Here is a 26,140-nt window from a genome sequence, read left to right as displayed (position 1 = left end):
CCTCCGACCCACACAAAAAGACCCCAAAGGGGGAGACTCTCTGCATCAACACAAACGTTCATTGCACGTATTCGGCCCAGGGGCCGTAGTTTGAGGACCCCAGATTTAGTGCAATATAAAAAAAATGCAAATAATTTTTCTGCGGACCACCAAAATTTTCTTGTGGACCACCAGTGGTCCACGGACCACCAATTGGTGACCGCTGTTCTAGTCCAATCCCTTGCTCAAGCAGGAGACCCTATTCTATTCTATTTTGGACAAATGGCTGTTCAATCTCTTCTTAAAAACCTCCTGTGATGGAGCATCCACAACTTCTGGAGGCAAGTTGATTAATTCTTCTAAATTTCAGGAAATTCCTCCTTAGTTCTAGGTTGCTTTTCTCCTTGATTAGCTTCCATCCGTTGCTTCTTGTCCTGCCTTCCTTCAGTGGCTTTGGAGAAAAGGTTGACCCCCTCTTCCTTGTGGCAACCCCTGAGATATTTGAGCACTGCTTGAGTTGGTCAATCTCTACATTTTTATTGTTCTTGACTTTTATACATAAGCTGCTGAAAGTCAGTTGGTCTCTGCATCTAATAAATTCACGGATTCAAAAGAAATTGAATAGAAATAAGAAGTGCTGCTACCTCTTGTTCACAGATATATTTTGGCTAAAGCTAAAGATAAAGGTAAAGGTTCCTCTGATACATATGTGCTAGTTGTTCCTGACTCTAGGGGGCGGTGCTCATCTCCGTTTCAAAGCCGGAGAGCCAGCACTGTCCGAAGACGTCTCCGTGATCATGTGGCCAGCATGACTCAATGCCAAAGGCACATGGAATGCTGTTACCGTCCCACCAAAAGTGGTCCCTATTTTTTTACTTGTATTTTTTACCTGCTTTTGAACTGCTAGGTTGGCAGAAGCTGGGACAAGTCATGGGAGCTCACCCCCTTATGCGGCACTAGGGATTCGAACCTCTGAACTGCCGACCTTTCGATCAACAAGAGCCTTGGTAGTACAGTGGTCTAAAGCACCCTGTTATTAAGAACAGCTGCCTGCAATTACTGCAGGTTCGAATCTCGCCAAGGCTCAAGGTTGACTCAGCCTTCCATCCTTTCTAAGGTAGGTTAAATGAGGACCCAGTTTGTGGGGGCAATAAGCTGACTTTGTATAAATATACAAAAGGATGAAGGCTATTGCTGAGCACATTGTAAGCCGCCCTGAGTCTCCGGAGAAGGGCGGCATATAAATCAAATTAATAAAAATAAATAAATAAATAATAAACAAGCTCAGCATCTTAGCCACTGAGCCACCACGTCCCTATTTTGGCTACAAGATGGTTAATGCTCGGGACCTTCAGCTAAGATTAATATATAAAAATGATCAATCGTCTCTTGATTTTGATCTTCCTTCTTTATATGCTCTTTTTATTTTACCCCCCAAGGCAGCTCACGTTATATTATAGATTGATACTCTATTTTACTTCCTCCCAGTAGCTTTTTTTTTATTATGGATATATACTTTACACCGGTTCTTAACTTTTTAAATTATTTCCATTCCTTTTTTGAGCAATAGGTTGTAGACGAGCTACAACCTCCTAACTCATTTTGCTAGAATGTCCAAAACGCCCATATTTTTCAGAGTATAAAACGCACCTTTTCCCCCCAAAAAAGAGGGTAAAAATCTGGGTACGTCTTATACTCCGAATGTAGCCCCATCCAGCTTCTCAAACGGAGGTTTCAGAGGCTGAAAAAAGCATCAGAAACGAAGCTTCAGAAAAGAAGCCCCCAAACAGAGCTTCAGAAAAGAAGCCCCCAAACAGAGTTTCAGAGGCTTTTTTTCTGAAGCTGTTTCAGAGGCTTTTTTTCTGAAGCTGTTTCAGAGGCTTTTTTCTGAAGCTGTTTCAGAGGCTTTTTTCCTGAAGCTGTTTCAGAGGCTTTCAGAAGCAGGAAAAAAAGTTGTTTCTGAAACAGAGTTTCAGATGTTTCAGAGGCAAAACAAAAAACAAATAAAAAGCAAGGCACATTGCGCATTCACCTCTGGGAACAGCTGATTGGGGCAGTGGTGGGATTCAAGTAATTTAACAACCGGTTCTCTGCCCTAATTATTTCTTCCAACAACCAGTTTGCCAAACTGCTCAGAAAGTTTAACAACCAGTTCTCCCAAAGTGGTACGAACTGGCTGAATCCCATCACTGGATTGGGGGTATTCTGGAAGGCCAATCCACTCACCAATCAGCTTTTTTCTTATTTTCCTCCCCCAAAACTAAGTTGCGTCTTATACTCCGGTGCGTCTTATACTCTGAAAAATACGGTACTTTCTTCAGAGCCGAGCAATATTTTTGGATCCTAGTTAACAACAGCTATTAACACTCATTGTATTTCAAATATTTCCTTCCTGAGGTCTCTTTAATCAAACTGATTCAATTGCTCCCCAATGCCATTAAAATTCTGCCTTTGCATTCCTTCGAATGTGGAGATGCAGAGCAGGAAAAAAAAAAAAAGAAAAGGTACACAAACATTTGCATAGGGGACGACGATGTATAGGAACAAGCCTCTTTCAAAATTTTTTTTAAAAAGAAGTATTTAAAAGCATGTGAATTTTTGAGCCTTTCTTTAAAAGCCCCACAGATCCATGCACAAACGAAACGGCGATGGGCGTATAAAAAGAGGTCCAATATATGCAGACTGTGACTTAGACAAAGCCAACATTGTATTTATTTGTTTTGCTGAACAGCAGGTGAAACCGTGAAAGCTTTTTCAGGCTTTGGAAAAATAATTCAGAAAAAAGATGAGAGAAGCACAAGCCAGCCTTTTCTTTGAAGGTTGCTTTTTTTAAATGAGCAAATTGGAAAAAACGAAGGGGCTGCTTTAAGGGGTTGCCTTCGAGATGCTTTAAAGGGGGCCAACTCTTTAAAGCATCCGCCTTGCAAGGAAGCCTGGGAGAGGCTGGGTTGGGCTTTGCGCTCTTGCGCAATTCTGAAAGATCTCTTTTGTGCTATTTTCAGAGTATGCTTAGTCCGGTCTTAAGTTGAGGATGATAGATAGATAGATAGATAGATAGATAGATAGATAGATAGATAGATAGATAGATAGATAGATAGATACTGTGGACAGATAGATACCATAGATAGAAACTGTAGATAGATACAATATATAGATACCATAGATAGATAGATAGATAGATAGATAGATAGATAGATAGATAGATAGATAGATAGAAAGAAAAAAAGAAAGAATATATATATGATAGGTGGGTGGAAGGATAGCTAACTAGATATAGATATGATATAGCTAGCTATGAATGGATGGATGGATGGATGGATGGAGGTAGGTAGGTAGGTAGGTAGGTAGGTGGGTGGGTGGGTGGGTGGGTGGATGGATGGATGGATGGATGGATGGATGGATGGATGGATAGATAGATAGATAGAATATATATATGATAGGTGGGTGGAAGGATAGCTAGCTAGATATAGATACAATATAGCTAGCTATGAATGGATAGATGGATGGAAAGAAGGAAAGAAAGAAAGAAAGGAAGGAAGGAAGGAAGAAAGGAAGAAAGAAAGGAGGGAAGGAAGGAAGGAAGAAAGAAAGAAAGAAAGAAAGGAAAGAAAGAAAGAAAGAAAGAAAGAAAGAAAGAAAGAAAGAAAGAAAGAAGGGTGGGTGGGTGGGTGGGTGGATGGATGGATGGATGGATGGATGGACGGACAGATAGATTTTTTTTTTCCTCCCTGAAAGTGCCCTTCCCCCAAGGTTGTGCAAATTTAGCCTTCCCTGTTTTGGAGAAGTCCTGCCACAGGACTTTGTCAGGAGCTGCCAAACACTTTTTTCTTTTCAGTCCACAACACCCTGTAATTTCTGCCCTTGCTTTTCCTCTCTTTCCGTGGAGCTCAGCCACAATTGCAGGGTGCACCTCAGGCTGCAAACAGATTCCAGTCAACAACCTTGGTTCCTCTTCTTTCGACCCAGGGAAGGAGACATTTCTCGGTAGGAAGAATGTGGTCAACCTTCAACTGGTTGACCCTTTGAAGAGAGCAACCTCAACACTCAACATCTGGCAGGCTTGAGCCTGACTTTCTACGAGCTCTCGGCTCTGCTTCCAGGATTAACCTGCAGTCTATGTTTGCTGTTGGGTGACACCTCAATTGTGGGCAGAATCCTAGGCACCCTAAATAAGCAACGGAAATGACGGGATGGTCAAGAGCTAGAAGGGAGGAGATGTGGGTTGAGAGTAAATAATGTCCTACAGAGGCAAGAACGAGATGGGTCCAATGTGGGAGAGGCCATGGAGAAAGACCAGGAGAACTGAATAACAGGATACCCCAGTTGGAAGGGACCTTGGAGGTCTTTTAGGCCAATCCCCTGCTCAAGCAGGAGATCCTATACCAGTGATGGCCCCAAAAATGGTCCATAAACAGCCTGAAAACGGCCCCCAAATGGCCCCAAAACAGCCCCAAAACGGCCCCCAAACGGCCCCAAAACAGCCAGAAAACAATGTGAAAAATGGCCCATAAACAGCCTGAAAATGGCCCCAAAACAGCCAGAAACAACGTGGAAAATGGCCCATAAACAGCCTGCAAATGGCCCCAAAACAGCCAGAAAACAACATGGAAAATGGCCCATAAACAGCCTTGAAAATGGGCCCAAAACAGCCAGAAAACAACGTGGAAAATGGCCCATAAACAGCCTTGAAAATGGGCCCAAAACAGCCAGAAAACAACGTGGAAAATGGCCCATAAACAGCCTTGAAAATGGCCCCAAAACAGCCAGAAAACAACGTGGAAAATGGCCCATAAACAGCCTTGAAAATGGCCCCAAAACAGCCTTGAAAATGGCCCCAAAACAGCCAGAAAACAACATGGAAAATGGCCCATAAACAGCCTTGAAAACGGCCCCAAAACAGCCAAAAAACCAACATGGAAAACGGCCCATAAACAGCCTTGAAAATGGCCCCAAAACAGCCAAAAAAACAACATGGAAAATGGCCCATAAACAGCCTTGAAAATGGCCCCAAAACAGCCAAAAAAACAACATGGAAAACGGCCCATAAACAGCCTTGAAAATGGCCCCAAAACAGCCAAAAAAACAACATGGAAAACGGCCCATAAACAGCCTTGAAAATGGCCCCAAAACAGCCAAAAAAACAACATGGAAAACGGCCCATAAACAGCCTTAAAAATGGCCCCAAAACAGCCAGAAAACAACGTGGAAAATGGCCCATAAACAGCCTTGAAAATGGCCCATAAACAGCCTTGAAAATGGCCCATAAACAGCCTTGAAAATGGCCCCAAAACAGCCAGAAAACAACGTGGAAAATGGCCCATAAACAGCCTTGAAAATGGCCCATAAACAGCCTTGAAAATGGCCCCAAAACAGCCAGAAAACAACGTGGAAAATGGCCCATAAACAGCCTTGAAAATGGCCCCAAAACAGCCAAAAAAACAACATGGAAAACGGCCCATAAACAGCCTTGAAAATGGCCCCAAAACAGCCAAAAAAACAACATGGAAAACGGCCCATAAAGAGCCTTGAAAATGCCCCCAAAACAGCCAAAAAAACAACATGGAAAATGGCCCATAAACAGCCTTGAAAATGGCCCCAAAACAGCCGAAAAAACAACATGGAAAACGGCCCATAAACAGCCTTGAAAATGGCCCCAAAACAGCCAGAAAACAGCCTGGAAAATGCCCCCCAAACAGCCCAAAAACGGCCCCAAAACAGCCCCAAAACAGCCTTGAAAATGGCCCCCAAACAGCCAGAAAACAACATGCTTTCTAGGAGTCTGGGGAGGGCGAAAACAGCCTTCCCCACCCCATTGGAGGCCCTCCAGAAGCCGGAAACAGCCCGTTTGCCAACTTCCAGTGGCATAGGTTCACCATCATGGATATAGGGTTTCCTACTTGAGCAGAGGGTTGGACTAGAAGACTTCCGAGATCCCTTCCAACTCTCTTATTCTGTTAAAAAACCCGAGAGGCCATCATCACACGATGGCTTTTAGAATCTTCCTGCAATTCCCTTTTGCTTTGTGTCAAGTTAAGGCTGTTCTTGTTTGGTGAAAAGAATTCATGAAAACACAAACACACACACACCCATACACAATTCTCCTGGGTGGCCATAAACGAGACCTTAGATAGGAGATACTTCCTCCAACATCCGTAGTCCAACCAATTAAACCCCTAATGTGATCATTATTGTGCCATCAGCTATTTATGGAAGAAAAAAAAAAAACCAATTTCCACCCCATCAAGGCTCACAAAACCCATCAAGCAGATAGCTCAACGGTTGCTTGGAGCCCTCGAGGAAGGAATGGTGGTGGTTGTTCCCAACGACAAAGCCCCAAGATTGTCCCTCCCAACCAGGAGAGGCATCAAAGAAAGCCCAAAGCATTCACGTCATCGCAATAAAATCTAGAATTGCTTGGTGGCCAAGAGATTAAATTAATTTGAGCAGCATGAGTGCACAAAGCGAGAAGAACAACAGACTTGGGTTTCATCCAGACCCAACTTCAGTGTTCAGGTGTTCTTCTGCGCCCAGGAGAACATCAACTGAAGTCTTCAAAACAGTAGGAACAGTTGTTAGAAATCCAATTTTTTTTAACTACCGGTTCTGTGGGCGTGGCTTGGTGGGCGTGGTGTGGCTTGGTGGGCGTGGCAGGGGAAGGATACTGCAAAATCCCCATTCCCTCCCCACTCCTGGGGGAAGGATACTGCAAAATCCCCATTCCCTCCCCACTCCTGGGGGAAGGATACTGCAAAATCTCCATTCCCACTCCACTCCTGGGAGAAGGATACTGCAAAATCCCCATTCTCTCCCCACTCCTGGGGGAAGGATACTGCAAAATCCCCATTCCCTCCCCACTCCTGGGGGAAGGATACTGCAAAATCCCCATTCCCACCCTACTCCTGGGAGAAGGATACTGCAAAATCTCCATTCCCTCCCCACTCCTGGGAGAAGGATATTGCAAAATCCCCATTCTCTCCCCACTCCTGGGGGAAGGATACTGCAAAATCCCCATTCCCTCCCCACTCCTGGAGGAAGGATACTGCAAAATCCCCATTGCCTCCCCACTCCTGGGGGAAGGATACTGCAAAATCCCCATTCCCACCCCACTCTGAGGCGGTATTTGCTGGTTCTCCGAACTGCTCAAAATTTCCGCTACCAGTTCTCCAGAACCTGTCAGAACCTGCTGGATTTCACCCCTGAGTAGGAACCTAGCATTTTTCAAGCTATAGACTTCATCGGTGTGTGAGTTCCATCTTTCCTCTGGAGCAAAGTTGGTAGACAGGAACGGAAGCTTATAAATAAACTTTGGCGTGTTATAAAGATGACCACTCCCTGGGCTGCGGTTGAAGGGATGCACATCCCAAACCTCCGTGCAATCATTTGTTTGTCTTTTTTTGGCTTTGTGTGGGAGGGATGCAAAGGAGCAGAAAATAATATATCTGGTTTTGGAGAAAGCTTGGGAATTACGGAATGGAAAAGCCTCCCTTTCCTTTACATTTGGGGACAAAGAATGATTAAGCCGTCAATCCAAATCCCAGATGTTTCTGGGATCTATTTGCAGGTTGAAATGGTATATAAGTTCTCCGGCTGGACTAGAAGACCTCCAAGGTCCCTTCCGGCGCTGTTATTCTGTTCTGTTATTCTGTTTGCCAGGTGCATTTCAAGCTAGGTGAAAAGCCTCCTCCGGCGTTGTCCGGAAGGGTTCTCGTTTGCCTCGATTCATGCCGGATTAGCCGCCGAATTTACAATGGGCATCGGGATAACAAAACTAGTGGTGCGGTGGCCCAGAGGTGGAGCTCTCGCCCCACAATCAGGAGGCTGTGAGTTTGATCCTAGTTAGAGGCAGATATTTCTCTCTCTGGGCACATTGAGAATATATCTGCTGAAAAAGAAAACCTCCGCATTGGCGACAGGAAAGGCATCCGGTCAGTAATCACTGAGCTCCATTCAGTTGCCCAGACTCTGCCCCACAAGGGATTATGGAAGCCGAAAACATCAGTCTGAAGATGATGAATGAGATTTCATCGAAACGTTGCCAAGACACCTCCAATTTTACGCGGGAGAAAACCCGAATAACCAAAGACCTCTCTCTCTCTCTCTCTCCCTCTCTCTCTCTCTCTCTCTCTCCCTCTCTCTGTATATTTATGTGTATATATATATGTGTGTGTGTGTGTGTGTGTGTGTGTATGTGTATATATATATATATATATATATATATATATATATATGTATGTATGTATGTATGTATGTATGTATGTATGTATGTGTGTGTGTGTAATATATATATATTTGAGTTTGTCAGTGGCCTTGATAGGGACAAGGAAATAAATTCACCTGTTATTTGGCACAGGAGATGGAATATTAAGTAGGTGCTCAAAAGTCACTTCTCCCCCCCCCTCCTGAGTTCTGCAGAACAACCACTTAAAAGGAAATAATAATTTTGTTCTCCTGCAGCAGAAACAAAGCACGGGAACAAGCTTATTATTCCGGCAATGACTAATGCCAGTTCTGAATGGCTCCGTTAAGCCTTCGGGAGCCTTAAGTGACTTTGCTAAAATGCGGCTCAAACACTGCTTCTTTCTTTCTTTCTTTCTTTCTTTCTTTCTTTCTTTCTTTCTTTCTTTCTTTCTTTCTTTCTTTCTTTCTCTTTCATTCATTCTTTCTTCCTTTTCTTTCTACCTTCCTTCCTTCCTTTCTCTCTCTTTCTCCCTCTCTCACTTTCTTCCCTACCTTCCTCCTTCATTTCTCTATCTTCCCCTTCTTCCCTCCCTCCTCTATTTTCTTTCCTTCCCTCCCTCCCTCCTTTTTCTCTTCCCCTCCCACCCTCCTTTCTCTTCCCCTCCCTCCCTTCTCTATCTTTTTCCTTCCTTCCTTCCTTCCTTCCTTCCTTCCTTCCTTCCTTCCTTCCTTCCTTCCTTCCTTCCTTCCTCTCTTTCTCTCTCTCACTTTCTTCCCTACCTTCCTCCTTCCTTTCTCTATCTTCCCCTTCCTCCCTCCCTCCTCTATTTTCTTTCCTTCCCTCCCTCCCTCCCTCCTTTTTGTATCTTCCCCTTCCTCCCTATCTCCTTTATCTTCCCCTCCTTCCCTTCTCTATCTTTTTCCTTCCTCCCTTCCTCCCTTCCTTTCCCTTCCCTTTCCCCCTCCTTTTTCTATCTTTCCCTCCCTCCTTCCCTCCCAAGCCTACCTAAACATGCCATGCTTTGCCTCTCCCTTCCTGCTCCTTGATTGCTATTCTAACCCTCTAATTTTTGGGAGGACAATCTCCCTCCGGGAGCAATCAGAAGAGAGGACAGCCCACTGCCTTTATTGGCCAACATGCTTCCTTCTGCCCCCTCTGCATTTCCAGGAATCCAAGGAATCCTTGTTTCAGAAATGGACCGTTGCAAACATAATGGGCATGTTGCAAACTTCAAAAACTTACTGGCATAATCTAACACCAAATCACAAATTATACAAAGGCAGCCACTGTCCCTCTCCATCCCGACAGAAAAAAGAGATACATCAATTCAATGAATACACTGAAACTTGTGTTAGAGCTTCTGAAGTTTTTCCCTGTTCCTCCGGCTTCTTTAAGTTGCTTTCAATTTTCCCTTGGTAGGGTTTTTGAGCTGACATTATTGTTGGTTGCGGAGGAGATAAATGCTACTGGAGATCCCTTCTGTTCTACCCCTCTGACATCTCCTAGCTACTTACAGCAGTGGCCAAACTAGTGAAAAACTTTTGGGAAAAGTGTATTTTCTAGATAAAGGTAAAGGTATCCCTGGCGCATATGTGCTGGTTGGTGCTCATCTCCGTTTCAAAACCGGAGAGCCAGCGCTGTCCAAAGACGTCTCCGTGGTCATGTGGCCAGCATGACTCAATGCCAAAGGCACAAGGAACGCTGTTCCCTTCCCACCAAAGGTGGTCCCGATTTTTCTACTTGCATTTTTTACCTGCTTTCGAACTGCTAGGTTGGGAGAAGCTGGGACAAGTATCGGGAGCTCACCCCATTATGCGGCGCTAGGGATTCGAACCGCTGAACTGCTGATCTGCAGAGGTCTTCCCTTGGCATTGGAACAGAATAACAGAGTTGGAAGGGACCTTGGAGGTCTTCTAGTCCAGCCCCCTGCCTAGACAGGAAACCCTACACTACACCTATCATCTATCAGAAGCATGAGAAGCCATGGAGACTTTACCTATCTGGGGAGACCACTCTATGATGAAAACCAAAAGTTTAACCATTGGACCACCATGTTAAAAGGTGAAGGAATGCAACACTTCACCCTGAAGGACCTCACCAAGATTCTCTTCTCCTTTGAAGACCATGAAGAATACCAATTCTCTCTAGTTGACCGAGAAGACAGAACAACCTGCTTTACGCAAAAACTAATCCAGGTTTAATCATTCAAAGGTTGAATTCACCCATTTCCTTCAATCAAAACCAAAAAAACCCCATCTCATGGGCCATCATTGTATGTGAACCCAGACCCAATGAACACCTAATGTTCCCAGTAAGCAGAAATCGGTTCCTGGATTCCTAATCTTAGTCTAGCAGGGACAAGAAATGGTTGATAAGCCCAAATTTTGCTGAACTACAACTCCCAATGATTCCAGCCAAAAGTGGATTTTCGTAGTTTGGAAACTTCTGAAAACCCAAACATCTCTCACCATCCCATCATCCCTGGAGGGTTAAGGCTGAAGATCAAGGAGACCATTGGAAAAGAATCTTATATCTTATCTTTGTTCTTAAGCCATGCGGCTTCTCTAGTTGGGTTGAAGGTGGATCAAAGGACTGAAGGTCCACTCTCAAATGAGGTGGTCTAATCCAAGTTCAGAAAGACCTGATTAATACATGCCTTCCACTTTTGGTGGATGCAACGTTGTGGTTGTCCATCGTTGGTTATTTTCATAGTCAGAGAGGCTACTCAAGCAGTTTTGTGAGACAGACAGACAGACAGACAGACAGACAGACAGGAGATTCCCGACTTACTTCATTGGCTTGAACAAGGCCTGTCCGTAATTCTGGAATGTCATGATGAGTTTGAGCTGGGTGCCTCCTGACTTCATGGCTAGGGAAAGAAAAAGAGGAGGAAAATTTCAGGGAAAAAAAAAATCCATAAAGCTGCACCATATGGCTTGGCTGGCACCTAGCAATGTTAACTTAGAAATTACCCATCTGCGGAGATATGTTTATTTATGCTGCAATCGGTATAAAATAAGAATATAGCGTTGGTTTAAGCATGAATATGTTGACTTTTCTTTCAGTCTGGAATGGACATGGGGAGGAAGCAATCGTAGAACATAGGATCATAGGGGTGAGAAGGGACCTCAGAGGTCTTCTAGTCCAACCCCCTGCTCAAGGCAGGACCTCTTATAATAGGGGTCTGCAACCTTAAATCCTCAAAGAGCCATTTGGACTCGTTTCCCACAGAAAAGAAAACACCGGGAGCCACAAAACCTGGGTGGGCGTGGCCAACTCGATGTCACTCATTTCCACCGGTCACATGACCCCCCCTAGCCACGCCTACCCAGCCAGTCATTAGGGCAGAGAACCAGTTGTTAAAAAACACCGGGAACCACAAAATCCTTTTGACATATCTCTCTCTCTCCCCTCCCTCCCTCCCTCCCTCCCTATCTCTCTCTTATCTCTCTATGTCTCTCTCTTCCCCTCTCTCTGTATCTCTCTCTGTTTCTCTCTCCCCCTCTCTCTGTATCTCTCTATGTCTCTCTCTCCCCCTCTCTCTGTATCTCTCTATGTCTCTCTCTCCCCCTCTCTCTGTATCTCTCTATGTCTCTCTCTCCCGCTCCCTCTGTATCTCTCTATGTCTCTCTCTCTTCCCCTCTCTCTGTATCTCTCTATGTCTCTCTCTCTTCCCCTCTCTGTATCTCTCTATGTCTCTCTCTCTCCCCCTCTCTGCATCTCTCTCTGTATCTCTCTCTCCCCCTCTCTCTGTATCTCTTTATCTCTCTCTCCCCCCCTCTCTCTGTATCTCTCTCTCTCTCTTCCCCTCTCTCTGTATCTCTCTATGTCTCTCTCTCTTCCCCTCTCTCTGTATCTCTCTGTCTCTCTCTTCCCCTCTCTCTGTATCTCTCTCTCTCTTCCCCTCTCTCTGTATCTCTCTATATCTCTCTATCTTCCCCTCTCTCTGTATCTCTCTGTCTCTCTCCCCCTCTCTCTGTATCTCTCTGTCTCTCTCCCCCTCTCTCTGCATCTCTCTATGTCTCTCTCTTCCCCTCTCTCTGTATCTCTCTGTCTCTCTCTCCCCCTCTCTGTATCTCTTTATGTCTCTCTCTCTCTTCCCCTCTCTCTGCATCTTTCTGTCTCTCTCTCTCCCCCTCTCTCTGTATCTCTTTATATCTCTCTCTCTTCCCCTCTCTCTGTATCTCTCTATGTCTCTCTCTCTTCCCCTCTCTCTGTATCTCTCTATGTCTCTCTCTCTTCCCCCCTCTCTGTATTTTTCTGTCTCTGTCCTGGCTGCTTCTCCCACCCCTCGCCGTTGCCCTTACCTTCTCAGGCCAGGCGAGGAGTGATTGGGAGGGGAGGGCCAGCCAGTAGTGGGATCACCTGACAGGGAGCCACAGCAGAGGGCCCTAAGAGCCGTATGTGGCTCCAGAGCCGCAGGTTGCTGACCCCTGTCTTATACCATCCCAGTTAAGTGGTTGCCCAGTCTATTCTTGAAAACATTGACTGATGGAGCACCCACTACACTGGGAGGCAAGCTATTCCACTGATGAACTGTTCTCACTATTAGGAACTTCTCCTTAATTCTAGATTGGATCTTCCAATCCTGAAGTGTTTTGGATTAACAAATTAACTCCTTCTTGACTCTGTTGTTATATCCTCAAAGCCCCCAAACTTTAACCTTAGACTGTCTACTGTTGACCTCACCCCATTCCTAAGAGGTCCATAAAGGGGGCATGCATAAGCGCACCAACGTGCCTTCCGTTCAATGGTGGGTTTCAAAAATTTTTACTACCGGTTCTGTGGGTGTGGCTTGGTGGGCGTGGCTTGGTGGGCGTGGCAGGGGAAGGATACTGTAAAATCTCCATTCCCTCCCAATCAGCTGGGACTTGGGAGGCAGAGAACAGATGGGGGCAGGGCCAGTTGGAATTTTTACTACCGGTTCTCCAAACTACTCAAAATTTCCGCTACCGGTTCTCCAGAACTGGTCAGAACCTGCTGAAACCCATTTCTGGAAGGAAGGATTAAAATCTGAAATGGCCATCTTATTTTGCAATCCTAATTTGCTTTAGACTTCACCCCCTTTCCTTTGGCCCACTTTATCTCACCCTCAAACTGGAGCTATTAGCTATACATTCCTTTAATTACTCCTTCTGGTGTAATCTTTTTTTTTTTCCCCATGCTTTAAAATGTTATGCAAATTTGGTCTGTTTAATTACTCTTATGCTCCAGGGGGAAAAGAGAGAGAGAGAGAGGGAGAGAGAGAGAGAGAGAGAGAGAGAGAGAGAGAGAGAGGTTGGGAGGGAGAGAGGGAGGGAGGGAGGGAGGGAGAGAGAGAGACAGAGACAGAGAGAGAGAGAGAGAGAGAGAGAGAGAGAGAGAGAGAGAGAGAGAGAGAGAGAACTTCTAGCTTTGGGGTTTTTTTTGTTTTTTTGTTTGTTTTTTTGCTGATCCCAGCTTTTTCTCACATTTTACTCAACTTACCCTACGGGGAGAAAAAATTAAAAAATTAGAAATGAAAGGCTGTCCAGCAATCTGCGCCGAAAACAGCCTGGAAGGAACATGGAGATTTCCCATATTAGATGAAGCTGATATGCCGAGTAGGCTAATTTTTTTCCGGAGGGCGTTTAAGGTTAGACAAACACATCATTCTTCTTTTCTTTCTTTCTTTCTTTCTTTTTGAAAGAAAACAACAGCTCCGGGAGTTTGCTAGGTTTCACTCTGAGCTCTCTCTGGCAAATTCACAGTTGCTCGGAGCACTTGCTCCGTTCTGGCTTCAACCCGGAGACGTGCACAAAAATAGATTAGACATTAAAAAAACATGATCGAGCGCACTCGGCGGGTGGAGTTGCTAGAACATGTCTCTAGCGTTCTCGGAAAATGTAAGAGGTGGCCTTGTTTTCAACCTCAGTTGACTGAATAGGCAGCAGAGTTTGGGAGAGGCAGGAGGGAGAGAGAACGGGGTCCCACCCCAGTGGCAGCTCCAGGTATCTGCCAAAACTTTCTGAGAACCAGTGGTGGGTTGCTATCGGTTCGCCCCGGATCATGCGAACTGGTAGCAGCGGCGGCTAGTGTTGCGCGCATATGCGAGCGCATGGGCACCCATGAGCAAACTGGTAGCGACGGGATTTGAATCTGAGAACCCAACACAGATGGCCAACATCACCCTGAGGGTTTCTGTCCCCCCAAGTCTGAATCAGCCAAGGGACAACTGAGGTCGGTTTGGAAGCAACTTGGAAAGGGAAGCGGGAATGGCCTTGAGGAACTGGTAGAAGAGGAAAACTCCTTAGACAAGAGCAATAACAATGGCAATAACATTTAGGCTTATGAGCCATCCCGTAGCACAGGGATGTCAAACTCGCTTTCGTTGAGAGCCGCATCAGGAGGAACTTTCTGACAGTGAGAACCATCAACCGATGGAACAGAAGTTGCCTTTGGAAGTTGTGGGAGCTTCATTACTTGAGACTTTCAAGAAGAGACTGGACTGCCATCTGTCAGAAATGGTGTAGGGCAGGGATGGCTAACCTTTTTGGTGTCGCGTGTCAAAAGCGGGGGGAGTGCGGGGCGGTCATGCGCATGCGTGCCCACACCCCTAATTCAATGCCCCCCGCGCCCCCGCACATGCGCGCATGACCCCCCCGGTGCTCCCCCCCGCTTTTGGCATGCGATGGCACAGTGGGCCTGGTAGGCCCGTTTTTCGCCCTCCCCAGGCACCAGTGGCTTTCTAGGAGCCTGGGGAGGGCGAAAACAGCCTTCCCCGCTCCCTGGAGGACCTCCGTAGGCCAGAAACAGACTGTTTCCCGACTTCCGGTGGCCCTGGAAAGCCCGAAAATCAGCTGGCCAGCGCATGCATGCACGCTGGAGCTGAGCAAGGGCAGTGCTTGCATGCCAACAGATATGGCTCCATGTGCCATCTGTGGCACGCGTGTCATAGGTTCGCCATCACGGGTATAGGGTCTCCTGCTTTGAGTGGGGGTTGGACTAGATGACCTATAAGGTCCCTTCCAACTCTGTTAATCTGTAAATAAGATTGGCACTGCCACAGCAGTGCTGTTATCGTGCAGAAACTCTTAGGAACGTAACAGTTAGAGATGTTTTCATGCCTGCAGCCAACCGGGATCATATATTTTGATTTATTTTTATTTGCTGTGTTAAGCACTTTGAGGTCATCCATCAAACGGGGGCCTCCCAAAGAGTTGGGCCCATTATCATTCACCCAGTAACCGATCCTCTCCCTTTCTCCAGGAAATTATTGGATTGCTTTCGCTACCATCTACCCAAGGAGCTTAGTATCCTCTGGGGATACTTAAAAAGAGAAAAGCCAAATCAGAGGCGAATCTGAATTGAAAGCCAACTAAAATCGCTAAGCTTGAAATCCAAAAATAAACCGACAAGAGTCCTAAAAGAAAACCGACCTAAGGCACAGATTACGGTCATAAATTAGCATCAGAAACTCGTTAAGATGCCCACGTGCAACCTAATAAAAATAGGAATGCTTATGTCACCTTATATAAAAGGTGGAAATTTTTCCAGGTCAAATGGGGGCATATAGCTAAGATAATACAGAATAATACCGTGTTTCCCCAAAAATAAGACCCTGTCTTATATTTTTTTGAACCCTGAAATAAGCACTTGGCCTTATTGCCATGCACTCAAAAGCCCGATTCGGCTTATTATCGCGGGATGTCTTATTTTGGGGGGAAACAGGGTAGAGTTGGAAGGGACCTTGGAGGTCTTCTAGTCCAATCCCCTGCTTAGGCAGGATTCTCTACACCACTTTAGACAAATGGTTATCCAACCTCTTCTTAAAAACTTCCAGTGTTGGAGCATTCACAACTTCTGGAGGCAAGTTGTTCCACTGGTTAATTGTTCTCACTGTCGGGAAATTTCTCCTTAGTTCTAGGTTGCTTCTCTCCTTGATGAGTTTCCACCTGTTGCTTCTTGTCCTGCCTTCAGGTGCTTTGGAGAATAGCTTGACTCCCTCTTCTTTGGGGCAGCCCCTGAGATATTGCAACACTGCTCTCATGTTTCCCCTAGCCCTTCTTTTCCTAAGACTGTTTAGTGCTTAGATCTGGCCCGTGGGGCAGCCCCTGGTGCCTTTGCCAGAGAAAACGGAGCTTGCGAGGGCTGCACGCGGCTCTCTGAGCTCTGTTTTCGCTGGCAGAGGGTTGCAGGAGGCCGTCCCAGCTGAAAACGGAGCGCAGGAGCCTGTTTTCGCTGGCAGAGGGTTGCAGGAGGCCGTCCCAGCTGAAAACGGAGCTCAGGAGCCTGTTTTCGCTGGCAGAGGGTTGCAGGAGGCCGTCCCAGCTGAAAACGGAGCTCAGGAACCTGTTTTCGCTGGCAGAGGGTTGCAGGAGGACGTCCCAGCTGAAAACGGAGCTCAGGAGCCTGTTTTCACTGGCAGAGCGCTCGGGCCGCCACAGGTGCCCCCTCGACATGAGTGATGTCATGCTGGCCACGCCCCCTTGCCCCCCCAGGTCAAACAGAACCCTGATGCGGCCCTCAACTGGATTTGATACCCCTGCCCTAGACCATTTCAGACAAGTGGCCGTCCAGTCTCCCCTTCAAAACCTCCAGTGTTGGCGAATCCACCACTTCTGGTGGCCAGCCGTTCCACTGCTTCATTGTTCGCACCGTTAAAGAAATTTTCTCCTCCAAATGTTTCTTAGTAATTCACCGAAATGTTGGAAATGTAAAAGTAACTATGGAACATATTATCACCTCTGGTGGACCTGCCCAGTGGCAAAGAAATGTTGGCCTAAAGTTAAAAAGTGGATAGAGAGAAATAATTCAGAATTCAATAAAGGGAGAACCTGAGCAATTTCTACTATGGATTTCCATAGAAAACTATACCAAGGAAATACATTATTTAATATTACATATACTGACAGCAGCCCGCATAGTCTATGCGCAAAACTGGAAGAAGGGAAACCTACCATCAGAAGAAGATTTAATGAGAAAAGTTTTAGAATGCGCAGAATGGACAAATTAACAAAAGAACTCAAGGAGAAAGAGCATACAGAATATTACAAAGTGTGGTGTAGATGGTAAGAATGGTTGGAAAATAGGAAAAATGAGAAAGAGGAATAAAGGAGAGGGGGGGAAAATGTTGAAGATCAAGGTGCAATGTCGACGAAATAAAGGAAGAGAGAAAATAATTGTCAAATAAGACAAAAGTTAAAATATGTGTATATAGGTGTAAATAGCAAGAAAGGATCGCCTTGAAATAGCTGAAGGAATAAGTGATATGTATATAAATGTTGTGTGTTTATGTTTTGTTTTAATGTGTTCAAACTTTAAAACTTTAAACTTTTTAAACTAAAACTTTAAAAAAAGAAAAGAAAAAGAAATTTTCTCCTCCGTTCTAAGTTGGATCTCTCAATTAGAAAACACTCCGCCATCCAAGGCTGAAAACTCTTCCAGCACTCTTTTTTTTGGTCGAAAGCAATAAAGGTGAAAAGTCAGCTGAAATCCAGACTCCTTAATCAGCGGTGACTTTGCAGAATTTGATGGGGTCGAGAGGATCCGCCTGATCTTGGTGGATTTTTATTTATTTTTTTGGTCTTTTGCTTTGGTTAATCTTTGTGTAAGATGGCCTAACCTCATCTCTGTTTTCCATTCACTTGGCGCAGGCGGGGGCTGCTGAGATGCCTAACAGATTAAAGTATCATTTGCATCTTTATGGGCTCTCAGGATTGCGTAAACAGAACTGGATAATCTTTAGCCTGAGTTAAGCATACATACTGGAGGACTCTAAAAGTTTTGAGGAATGTGTGTTTGTGTACAGGAATGTGTGTGTGTGGAGAGGGAGAGAAAGAGAGGGAGAGGGAGAGGGAGGCAGGGAGAGGGAGGGAGAGAGAGAGGAAGGGAGGGAGGGAGAGAGAGAGGGACAGGGAGGAAAGTAGAGAGAGTGGGAGGGAGGCAGGGAGAGGGAGAAAGAGAGTTCTAAGTTGGATCTCTCCTTGATTAGTTTCCATCCATCGAAAGATTGACAGTTCAGCGGTTCGAATCCCTAGTGCTGCGTAACAGGGTGAGCTCCCATGACTTGTCCCAGCTTCTGCCAACCTAGCAGTTCGAAAGCACGTAAAAAATGCAAGTAGAAAAATAGGGACCCCCTTTGGTGGGAAGGGAACAGCGTTCCGTGCGCCTTTGGCATTGAGTCATGCCGGCCACATGACCACGGAGACGTCTTCGGACAGCGCTGGCTCTTCGGCTTTGAAACGGAGATGAGCACTGACCCCTAGAGTCGGGAACGACTAGCACATATGTGCGAGGGGAACCTTTACCTTTAACAATGGTGGGATGGATGGTGGACCTCTAACTCCTGTGCTGATAAGACCATTAGATTCCAGAATGTGCAAAGTTTCAGCTCGACCCAAGCCCATTTCCCTGATTCGCTGCCTCAAAACAGCTTTCCTAACAGAAACGTCTAATAAACGGGTTGGAATAAATGCCTTTCAATCAATTTGACAGTCTGAAGAATGCTTTTCTTCTCTCTCTCTCTCTCATCAAGCTTTCAAATCAAATCAAAGCTCTGACTTGATTTATGAACTGATATGAAAACACTAGACTGGGTCTGACCCAGTGGTGGGTTTCTAACAGTTTGCTCCGGTTTGTGCGAACCTGTAGCAGCGGGAGACTATGTCTACCTGCCCAGACGTCATCACCGATGGTCTGCATGGGGGCGGGGCCAGTCAAAGATGGTATTTATTGGTTCTCTCAATTACTCAAAATTTCTGCTACCAGTTCTCCAGAACTGGTCAGAACCTGCTGAATTAGCACCTCTGGTAAGTCCGGTTGCCTTTCGAAAAACCACCTTGGGACAACTATGACCTGGATGACTGAGAATCTTCATAGACACCATAGACCAGAGGTGTCAATCTCAGTTTCATTCAATTTCATGGCTGTGGTTGACTTTGGGGGGGGTAGATGGGTGTGGCTGACTGGGGTGTGTGGCCAGCTGGGGGTGTGTGGCCAGCTTGACGTCACTCGCCAAACTGCTGGTATGTCTCCTCTTTGCATTGGGTAGACCAGGGTGAAACTATGCTGGACCGATGTTTCCTCTTCGCAATGGGAAGACTGAGCCGAAGCGTCCGCGGGTAGACTGGGCTGAAGTGACACGGGTAGACTAGGACAGCCCAGTGGGCTGATTCCAGCGTGTGGGCCTTGAGTTTGATACTCCTGCCATAGACATTTTTGGACTAATATTGGAGAAGACTCCGGAGAAGGTCATGGACAGCCAAGAAAACGAATGGATCATGAACGAAATCCAGTTAGAATTCTCACTAGAGACATCAAATGAAACATTCTATGAAGATCTAGCTCTTTGGAGAAGAAGCTGGTGGTGGGACGGTTGGAAAGAAAGAGTAGGAGAGGACCACCAGGAGAAAGGTGGTTGGATTCAGCTACAGCTGCCATGGGTGAACTGTTGGAAGACCTGAAGGACCAAGTTAGGGAAGAGTGTAATCAAGAGAATCTATTGATGTGGTTGCTAAGAGTTGACCTCAACTTAATGGCACCTGATCGATCAAAACTCAGGATAAAACAAGAGCAAAAAGAAAGAAATAGTAGAGGAAACCACCTCCAAAAGGATAATTATAAGAGCCTTGGTGGCGCAGCAGACTAAAGCGCTGTTAAGTAACACCAGCTGCCTGCAATTACTGCGAGTTCAAATCTCACCAGGCTCAAGGTTGACTCAGCCTTCCATCCTTCCGAGGTAGGTAAAATGAGGACCCGGATTGTGGGGGCAATAAGCTGACTTTGTATAAAAAAGAACACCGCTTAGGGGGGGGGCGAAAACCCTACTAAGCAGGTATATACAAAAAGTATGAAGGCTATTGCTTAACGCATTGTAAGCCGCCCTGAGTCTCCAGAGAAGAGTGGCATATAAATTGAACCAATTAATAAATAAATTAATTAATTAATTGATGAATCCAGTTAGCTCAACGTGATTTAAATGAGGATGAAGTGCACATATGGTGCTAAGTTATCACATATGTCCGGTTTTGATTTAGTACAATGTGAGAACCTGGGACTTTTGGCCTGCAGAGGTCTAAGTTCTAGACTCTCCACTAAAGATTCTAGTCCTTGTGATTCTAAATCAAGGATTAAAACAAGAACATGGACAATTACCTTCTCCTAGGTCAAGCTCTTTCTTCATTTTGCCCATAATTATCAGCCAAGATTAGGGACTGTTCTTCAGACAGGACTTCTCTCCAGCCTTCGACAGAAATCTAGGACTACTTCATGAAAGACGCTGGATGACCTAAACATTCATCGTAAGTGACACGTAGATAACGTTTAGATCATCCAATGTCTTCCAGACTCATTTTCTGGATGTTCTCCCAGATAATATCCAATATTTGAGGGGCTGCCACAGAGAGGAGGGGGGTCAAGCTATTTTCCAAAGCACCTGAAGGCCAGACAAGGAATAACGGATGGAAACTGATCAAGGAGAGATTCAACTAGAAATAAGGAGGAATTTTCTGACGGTGAGAACCATCAACCGATGGAACAGAAGTTGCCTTCGGAAGTTGTGGGAGCTTCATCACTGGAAGCTTTCAAGGAGAGACTGGACTGCCATTTGTCAGAAATGGTGTAGGGTCTCCTGCTTGGACTAGATGACCTCCAAGGACCCTTCCAACTCTGTTGATCTGTATCTGTATCTAACTGCTCTATTATGTTGAAGAATATGACTCTATTCTAGAGTCATAGAGTCTATGACTCTAGACTGAGTGCAGAGAAGAGCAACCAAGATGATTAGGGGACTGGAGGCTAAAACATATGAAGGAACTGGGCATGGCTAGTCTAGTGAAGAGAAGGACCAGGGGAGACAGGATAGCCGTCTTCCAGTATCTGAGGGGCTGCCACAGAGAGGAGGGGGGTCAAGCTATTTTCCAAGGCACCCGAAGGCCAGAAAAGGAATAATGGATGGAAACAAGGAGAGATTCAACCTAGAAATAAGGATAACCTTTCTGGCACAGTGAGAACAACCAAAATTCAGAAATTGTGGGAGCTTCATCCCTGGAAGCTTTCAAGAAGAGACTGGACTGCCATCTGTCCGAAATGGTGTAGGGTCTCCTGCCTTGGCGGAGGGTTGGACTAGATGACCTACAAGGTCCCTTCCAACTCTGTTAATCTGTATAATGGTCTAGGCAAAATCCTGATCCTTTCCATAACTCTGCAGTATCCTTTTTTTATTTTTTTTAATTACATGACCCACCCAAGCGGAAAGTGCTAGGGAAGTTAGAAAAGAACTGATTTCATTTATGGTCTCATTCTGGCCAGGTAGGAAGATAAAAGACGACGTGCAGACAATTCCGTTCCTTGGAAATCCAGGGTGATCTTCCTCCTAACTTTAATAAGGAAAAAGAAAGGAGCGCCTGGAATTATTAACATGTTGCGTCTTGAATGCTGTGCACCACGCAGGGTTTCTAATTAAGGGCGCCTCTTGGGCTCAGGCAGGTGGCGTTATTAGAGATGCAATTTTTCAACTGCACAAAAAGAAAATGGCTAATTATGGTCATTTCTGTACTTTCGTTCTGGTAATTAGAGGCGCAAAATGCACCTCACCTTTCCTTGAGCCAAGTCCGGCTTGCCTTCGTTTGAAACCTTGAAGATCTAATTAAATCTTTGAAGAGAGTCGTGCCGAAGGAAACAAAGCAACAAAAAAAATAAATAAATAAAAGGAAAGGGAAAAAAATGGGTCTTACAAGGGACAGAAACGTGTTCTAATCCTTCCAAATTTCGATTTACTACAGGATTGGGAGAATCTCTGCTGCGGCTCCCTGCCACTCAAAATATGTGTCACAACCATCAATGTGCAACACCCACCGGCACACGATTTATTGAGCTTTTCAACCTCCGGTAGGCCAACCATGGATAAATCCAAGAAAAGAAAAGTTTCAGAAGAAAACAGAACGTTTAATTCAACTACATATGCTAGTTTTGTGGCCGCTCAAGGAATAGTCAGGAACGGGAAGGGTTTTGTGGCTCCCGGTGTTTTCTTTTCTGTGGGAAACGGGTCCAAATGGCTCTTTGAATGTTTAAGGTTAACCAATGTTTCTCAATTGCGGCTGCTTTAAGAAGCGTGGACTTCAACTCCCAGAATTCTGTGGATACGTGGAGAAACAAAACAACTCCACAAGGAGTGGCCAAAAGTATAGCGCTAAATAAAGACGATGTTATATCCTGTAGATAAAGTGGAACATAGTTTAATGTGTTTGGCTTAGCCGTCAATGAAAACATGGGTGGGGTGAACTACATTCTGCCAGCTTCCATTTTATCAGAGACGAAAGCCCAATAAACTTCATTCAGACATAGAGTTGACCTACAACGTATGGGTCTGCCTAATTAACCTCTGGTCATTCACCTTCACCTGCTCTCGGGTGTGAAAGTCACAATTCTGCAGACCATCAGCTTAACACCATGGAGAAATTGCACTGTTTGTCTAAGACGGGAGTCTCCAACTTTTAAGACTTGTGGACTTCAACTCCCAGCATTCCTCAGCCATGCTGGCTGAGAAATTCTGGGAGCTGAAGTCCACAAGTTTTAAAGTTGCCAAGTTTGGAAATCTCCTTGTAGCATGGGTCAAATCCAGCAGGTTCTGACAGGTTCTGGAGAACCGGTAGAGGAAATTTTGAGTAGTTTGGAGAACTGGCAAATATCACCTCTGGCTGGCCCGAGAGTGGAGTGGGAATGGAGATTTTGCAATATCCTTCCCCCAAGAGTGGGGAGGGAATGGAGATTTTATTCCTTCCCCTGGAGTAGGGTGGGAATGGAGATTTTGCACTATCCTTCTCCTGGAGTGGGAAGGAAATGGGGATTTTGCAGTATCCTTCTCCTGGAGTAAGGTGGGGATGGAGATTTTGCAGTATCCTTCTCCTGGAGTGAGGAGGGAATGGGGATTTTGCAGTATCCTTCCCCTTCCACGCCCACCAAGCCATGCCCACAGAACCGGTAGGGGAAAAATTTAGATTTCACCCCTGCCTTGTAGGTCAACTCTATGTCTGAATGAAGTTCTAAGGCCAGAAGGACCAAGTCAACAGTTGCATTCCAAAGAGGGTGTGGCCAGAAGACCTGGGTGGAGCTAAGGGCCAAGGTAAGTGGGGCAGTGCATTAAAAAAAAAAGACTCTAAAGATCATAACTATAAATATAAATGTCACCAACGATCAAATTCAACTCATGCCAACAAAGCATCTCCCAATCCAGCCAGAGAAGACACAGCTGCACCCACATACAGATGGCAACAGTAATTTGAACTGCAACCTACCAACGCTGGTGATTTTCTGGGTAGCCAAATCGTGCAGCAAGGTGCCAATCGCGGGGTTGTGCCTGGAATACAGCTCGTACCGGTTAATGCCAATGTGGAATTTGAGCCAATTCGGGTAGGAATCGACAGACGTTTCCCCCGTGGGTAGGAAGTCCTCGTCTTCGTTGCCTTCATTTTGCCTGCCAAAAACAAACGAGAGAGATACAATAGAGAAGGTTAGGTATTGTTCACGGGCCAGCAACGGATTTTGCAATCCTTTGGGGACACGCATGCCAACCTAGTAAGATGTTCCAAATAGGTCAAGTGGTATTCTTCTCTACATTAGGAACCCAAGAGATTGTCTGGGTTCAAGGGAGACTATGGTCAATCTCAGCGTTCTTTAATCTTGGCAACCGTGGAAGATGGGCAGTTGTCAATTCCCAGAATTCCTCAACCAACCATGGTCTATCACACTCTTTCTCAACCTTGGCAACTTGAAGATGAATGGATGCTCAAAATTGAATTCTGGGAGTTGACATCCACCAGTCTTCAAGTTGCCAAGATTGGGAAACATTGGTCTATCTGACCTAAATTGCTCATGCTGATTGTTTGTTCATCCTGGACCATCACTCCTGTTGCACTTCAACCACTACGTAGGACTTTCAACCAACTGCACAAGGAAGGCCACCAGTCTCCCAGCAGATGTCCTTCAGAGGCAGTCACACTGCTATGAAGGCTTCTCCATCTCTTGAGTCTTTTAAGAACACAGTTACTTCTCATGGATGGTTGAAAATGGTTTTGATGCCCATCTAGGCTGAAGGCTGGCCTAGTTGACCTTTAGCAACCATCCATCACCACAATTTGATGTCTCTATTTCTTCTCGACGTACAGGGAGAACATTGCTTACTTATTTACAACTTACTCCGTTCCCATTTGCAATCTAATGACGTTCAGCCCAGTTCAGAAGCAGCTCTACGCCTGGACATCACCTTAAAATGTCAAGAAATAATTGCTAGAGGACCTGCAGGAAATGACCTCTTACTAAACCTAGATGGGATTGTGCCATAAGGGATTAAACTGGCGTTAAGAAAAAGGAACCCAAGGAAGAAATAAGCGATTGCCCCCAGACTAAGGTTCCTTTCATCCATAAGGAGCTGGAAGTCCTTGTGAAATCATTTCAGAGCCTCATGGTTCACATTTCTCTTTTTTAAAACGATTAACAAGCATCTCGCCATCTCAGCTGCTTCTTGCCCTGCCAAGAAACTGTAAGCATGTTGGAAAGCGACTCTATAAACAGAAGCATCTCAGTTTCTTAGGAAAGAGTGAACGGTTATGTCAAAAATCCGCCATTCGTATTTGAAAGCAGGCCAAGTGCAGAGCAATCCAAATCTCTCTCCGTGTGTATGTTTACACTGAGATGGAAGCTCCTAACCATCCAACCCCAAACCTCAACCGTACCTTGGAGAACTCAGAAATTCTGACTCAATTCCCATCACGAAAGGAACCCCTTCAGGTAAGCTAGCAGCAGATGCATTCACACAACAGACTATGTTGAGTAAGGGGTCCTTGGTGCTCTCTGAGCTTGGTTGCCAGGACTAGCACTGATGATGTTCCCTAGTTGGGTGATGAAACATCTGCAAGAAAGAGAGCACCAAGGACCTCCAAATTCTCCTCCTCCTTCCGCACTCCACAAATCTCACTCAACCTTCTAGCACTGATGATGTTCCCTAGTTGGGTGATGAAACATCTGTAAGAAAACCAGCAAGCTCAGAGAGCACCAAGGACCTCCAAATTCTCCTCCTCCTTCCGCACTCCACAAATCTCACTCAACCTTCTAGCACTGATGATGTTCCCTAGTTGGGGAATGAAACATCTGCAAGAAAACCACCAAGCTCAGAGAGCACCAAGGACCTCCAAATTCTCCTCCTCCTTCCGCACTCCACAAATCTCATGCCCTTCTAGCACTGATGATGTTCCCTAGTTGGGGAATGAAACATCTGCAAGAAAACCACCAAGCTCACAGAGCACCAAGGACCTCCAAATTCTCCTCCTCCTTCTGCACTCCACAAATCTCACTCAACCTTCTAGCACTGATGATATTCCCTAGTTGGGTGATGAAACATCTGTAAGAAAACCAGCAAGCTCAGAGAGCACCAAGGACCCCTCAATTCAACCCTGAGCTACGAATATTCTCCTTTATTGGTAAATTGAGTGAGACTTCATGTTGGTTAAGTTTCTCACCATCTTCTTCGGTGGCTTAAGATACTCTTTACAAAGACTTGCTGATCTGGTTGAAGGCACAGCACATTTTTGCAAAACCAGAAAATGGGTTTCTTCAGGGCGTGATATGAATTTAGCCACAAACTTAAGCAATCCCTGTACTTTTTCTTTTTTCTTTTCTTTTTTTTTTTGTTAAAGTGACCTTTGATCCCTAACCTCCCGTTTGCAAGGGGGAGTTAATAGTTGACTGTTCTGTCCTTCCTCCTGCTCATTTTTACGTATGTATATTTAACTTGGTGACCGGAATCCAGTTGGTTGGTTAGTTCTGGAATTTTAATGGCATTGTGTTGGAAAACCCCAAAGGAGCTGTAAGAACCAACAAATACCACAGCCGGATGTGAAGTGTCATCAACATTAACTGAGAGTGGGATGAAACGATTCCCAAATATCACAAGAGATATTTGGAGGTGACTTGGAAGTTCCATCAGGTAGAGAAGGTGGTGGCCACATTGCCAGAGGCAACCTTAAG

General features: G+C 45.4%; 1 protein-coding gene across 2 annotated transcripts in view; it reads right to left on the bottom strand.

Moving 5' to 3' along the window:
• Positions 1-26,140, bottom strand: part of FAM20C (FAM20C golgi associated secretory pathway kinase) — a 66,660-nt gene that overhangs the window by 23,955 nt on the left and 16,565 nt on the right. For both annotated transcript variants that reach the window (XM_087878579.1, XM_087878581.1), the window contains 2 exons: positions 23,413-23,591; positions 10,949-11,027 (listed from right to left, as the gene is read on the bottom strand). In XM_087878579.1, the coding sequence (XP_087734705.1) occupies positions 10,949-11,027; positions 23,413-23,591 (258 nt within the window). The remainder of the gene's footprint in view (positions 1-10,948; positions 11,028-23,412; positions 23,592-26,140) is intronic.

The sequence above is a fragment of the Pantherophis guttatus genome, chromosome 14 (genome assembly GCF_059756535.1).
Source record: "Pantherophis guttatus breed Tessera chromosome 14, ASM5975653v1, whole genome shotgun sequence".
NCBI lineage: Eukaryota > Metazoa > Chordata > Lepidosauria > Squamata > Colubridae > Pantherophis > Pantherophis guttatus.
The sequence above is the reverse complement of the archived record's forward strand: the minus strand, read 5'-3'. Positions and strand labels throughout refer to the sequence as shown.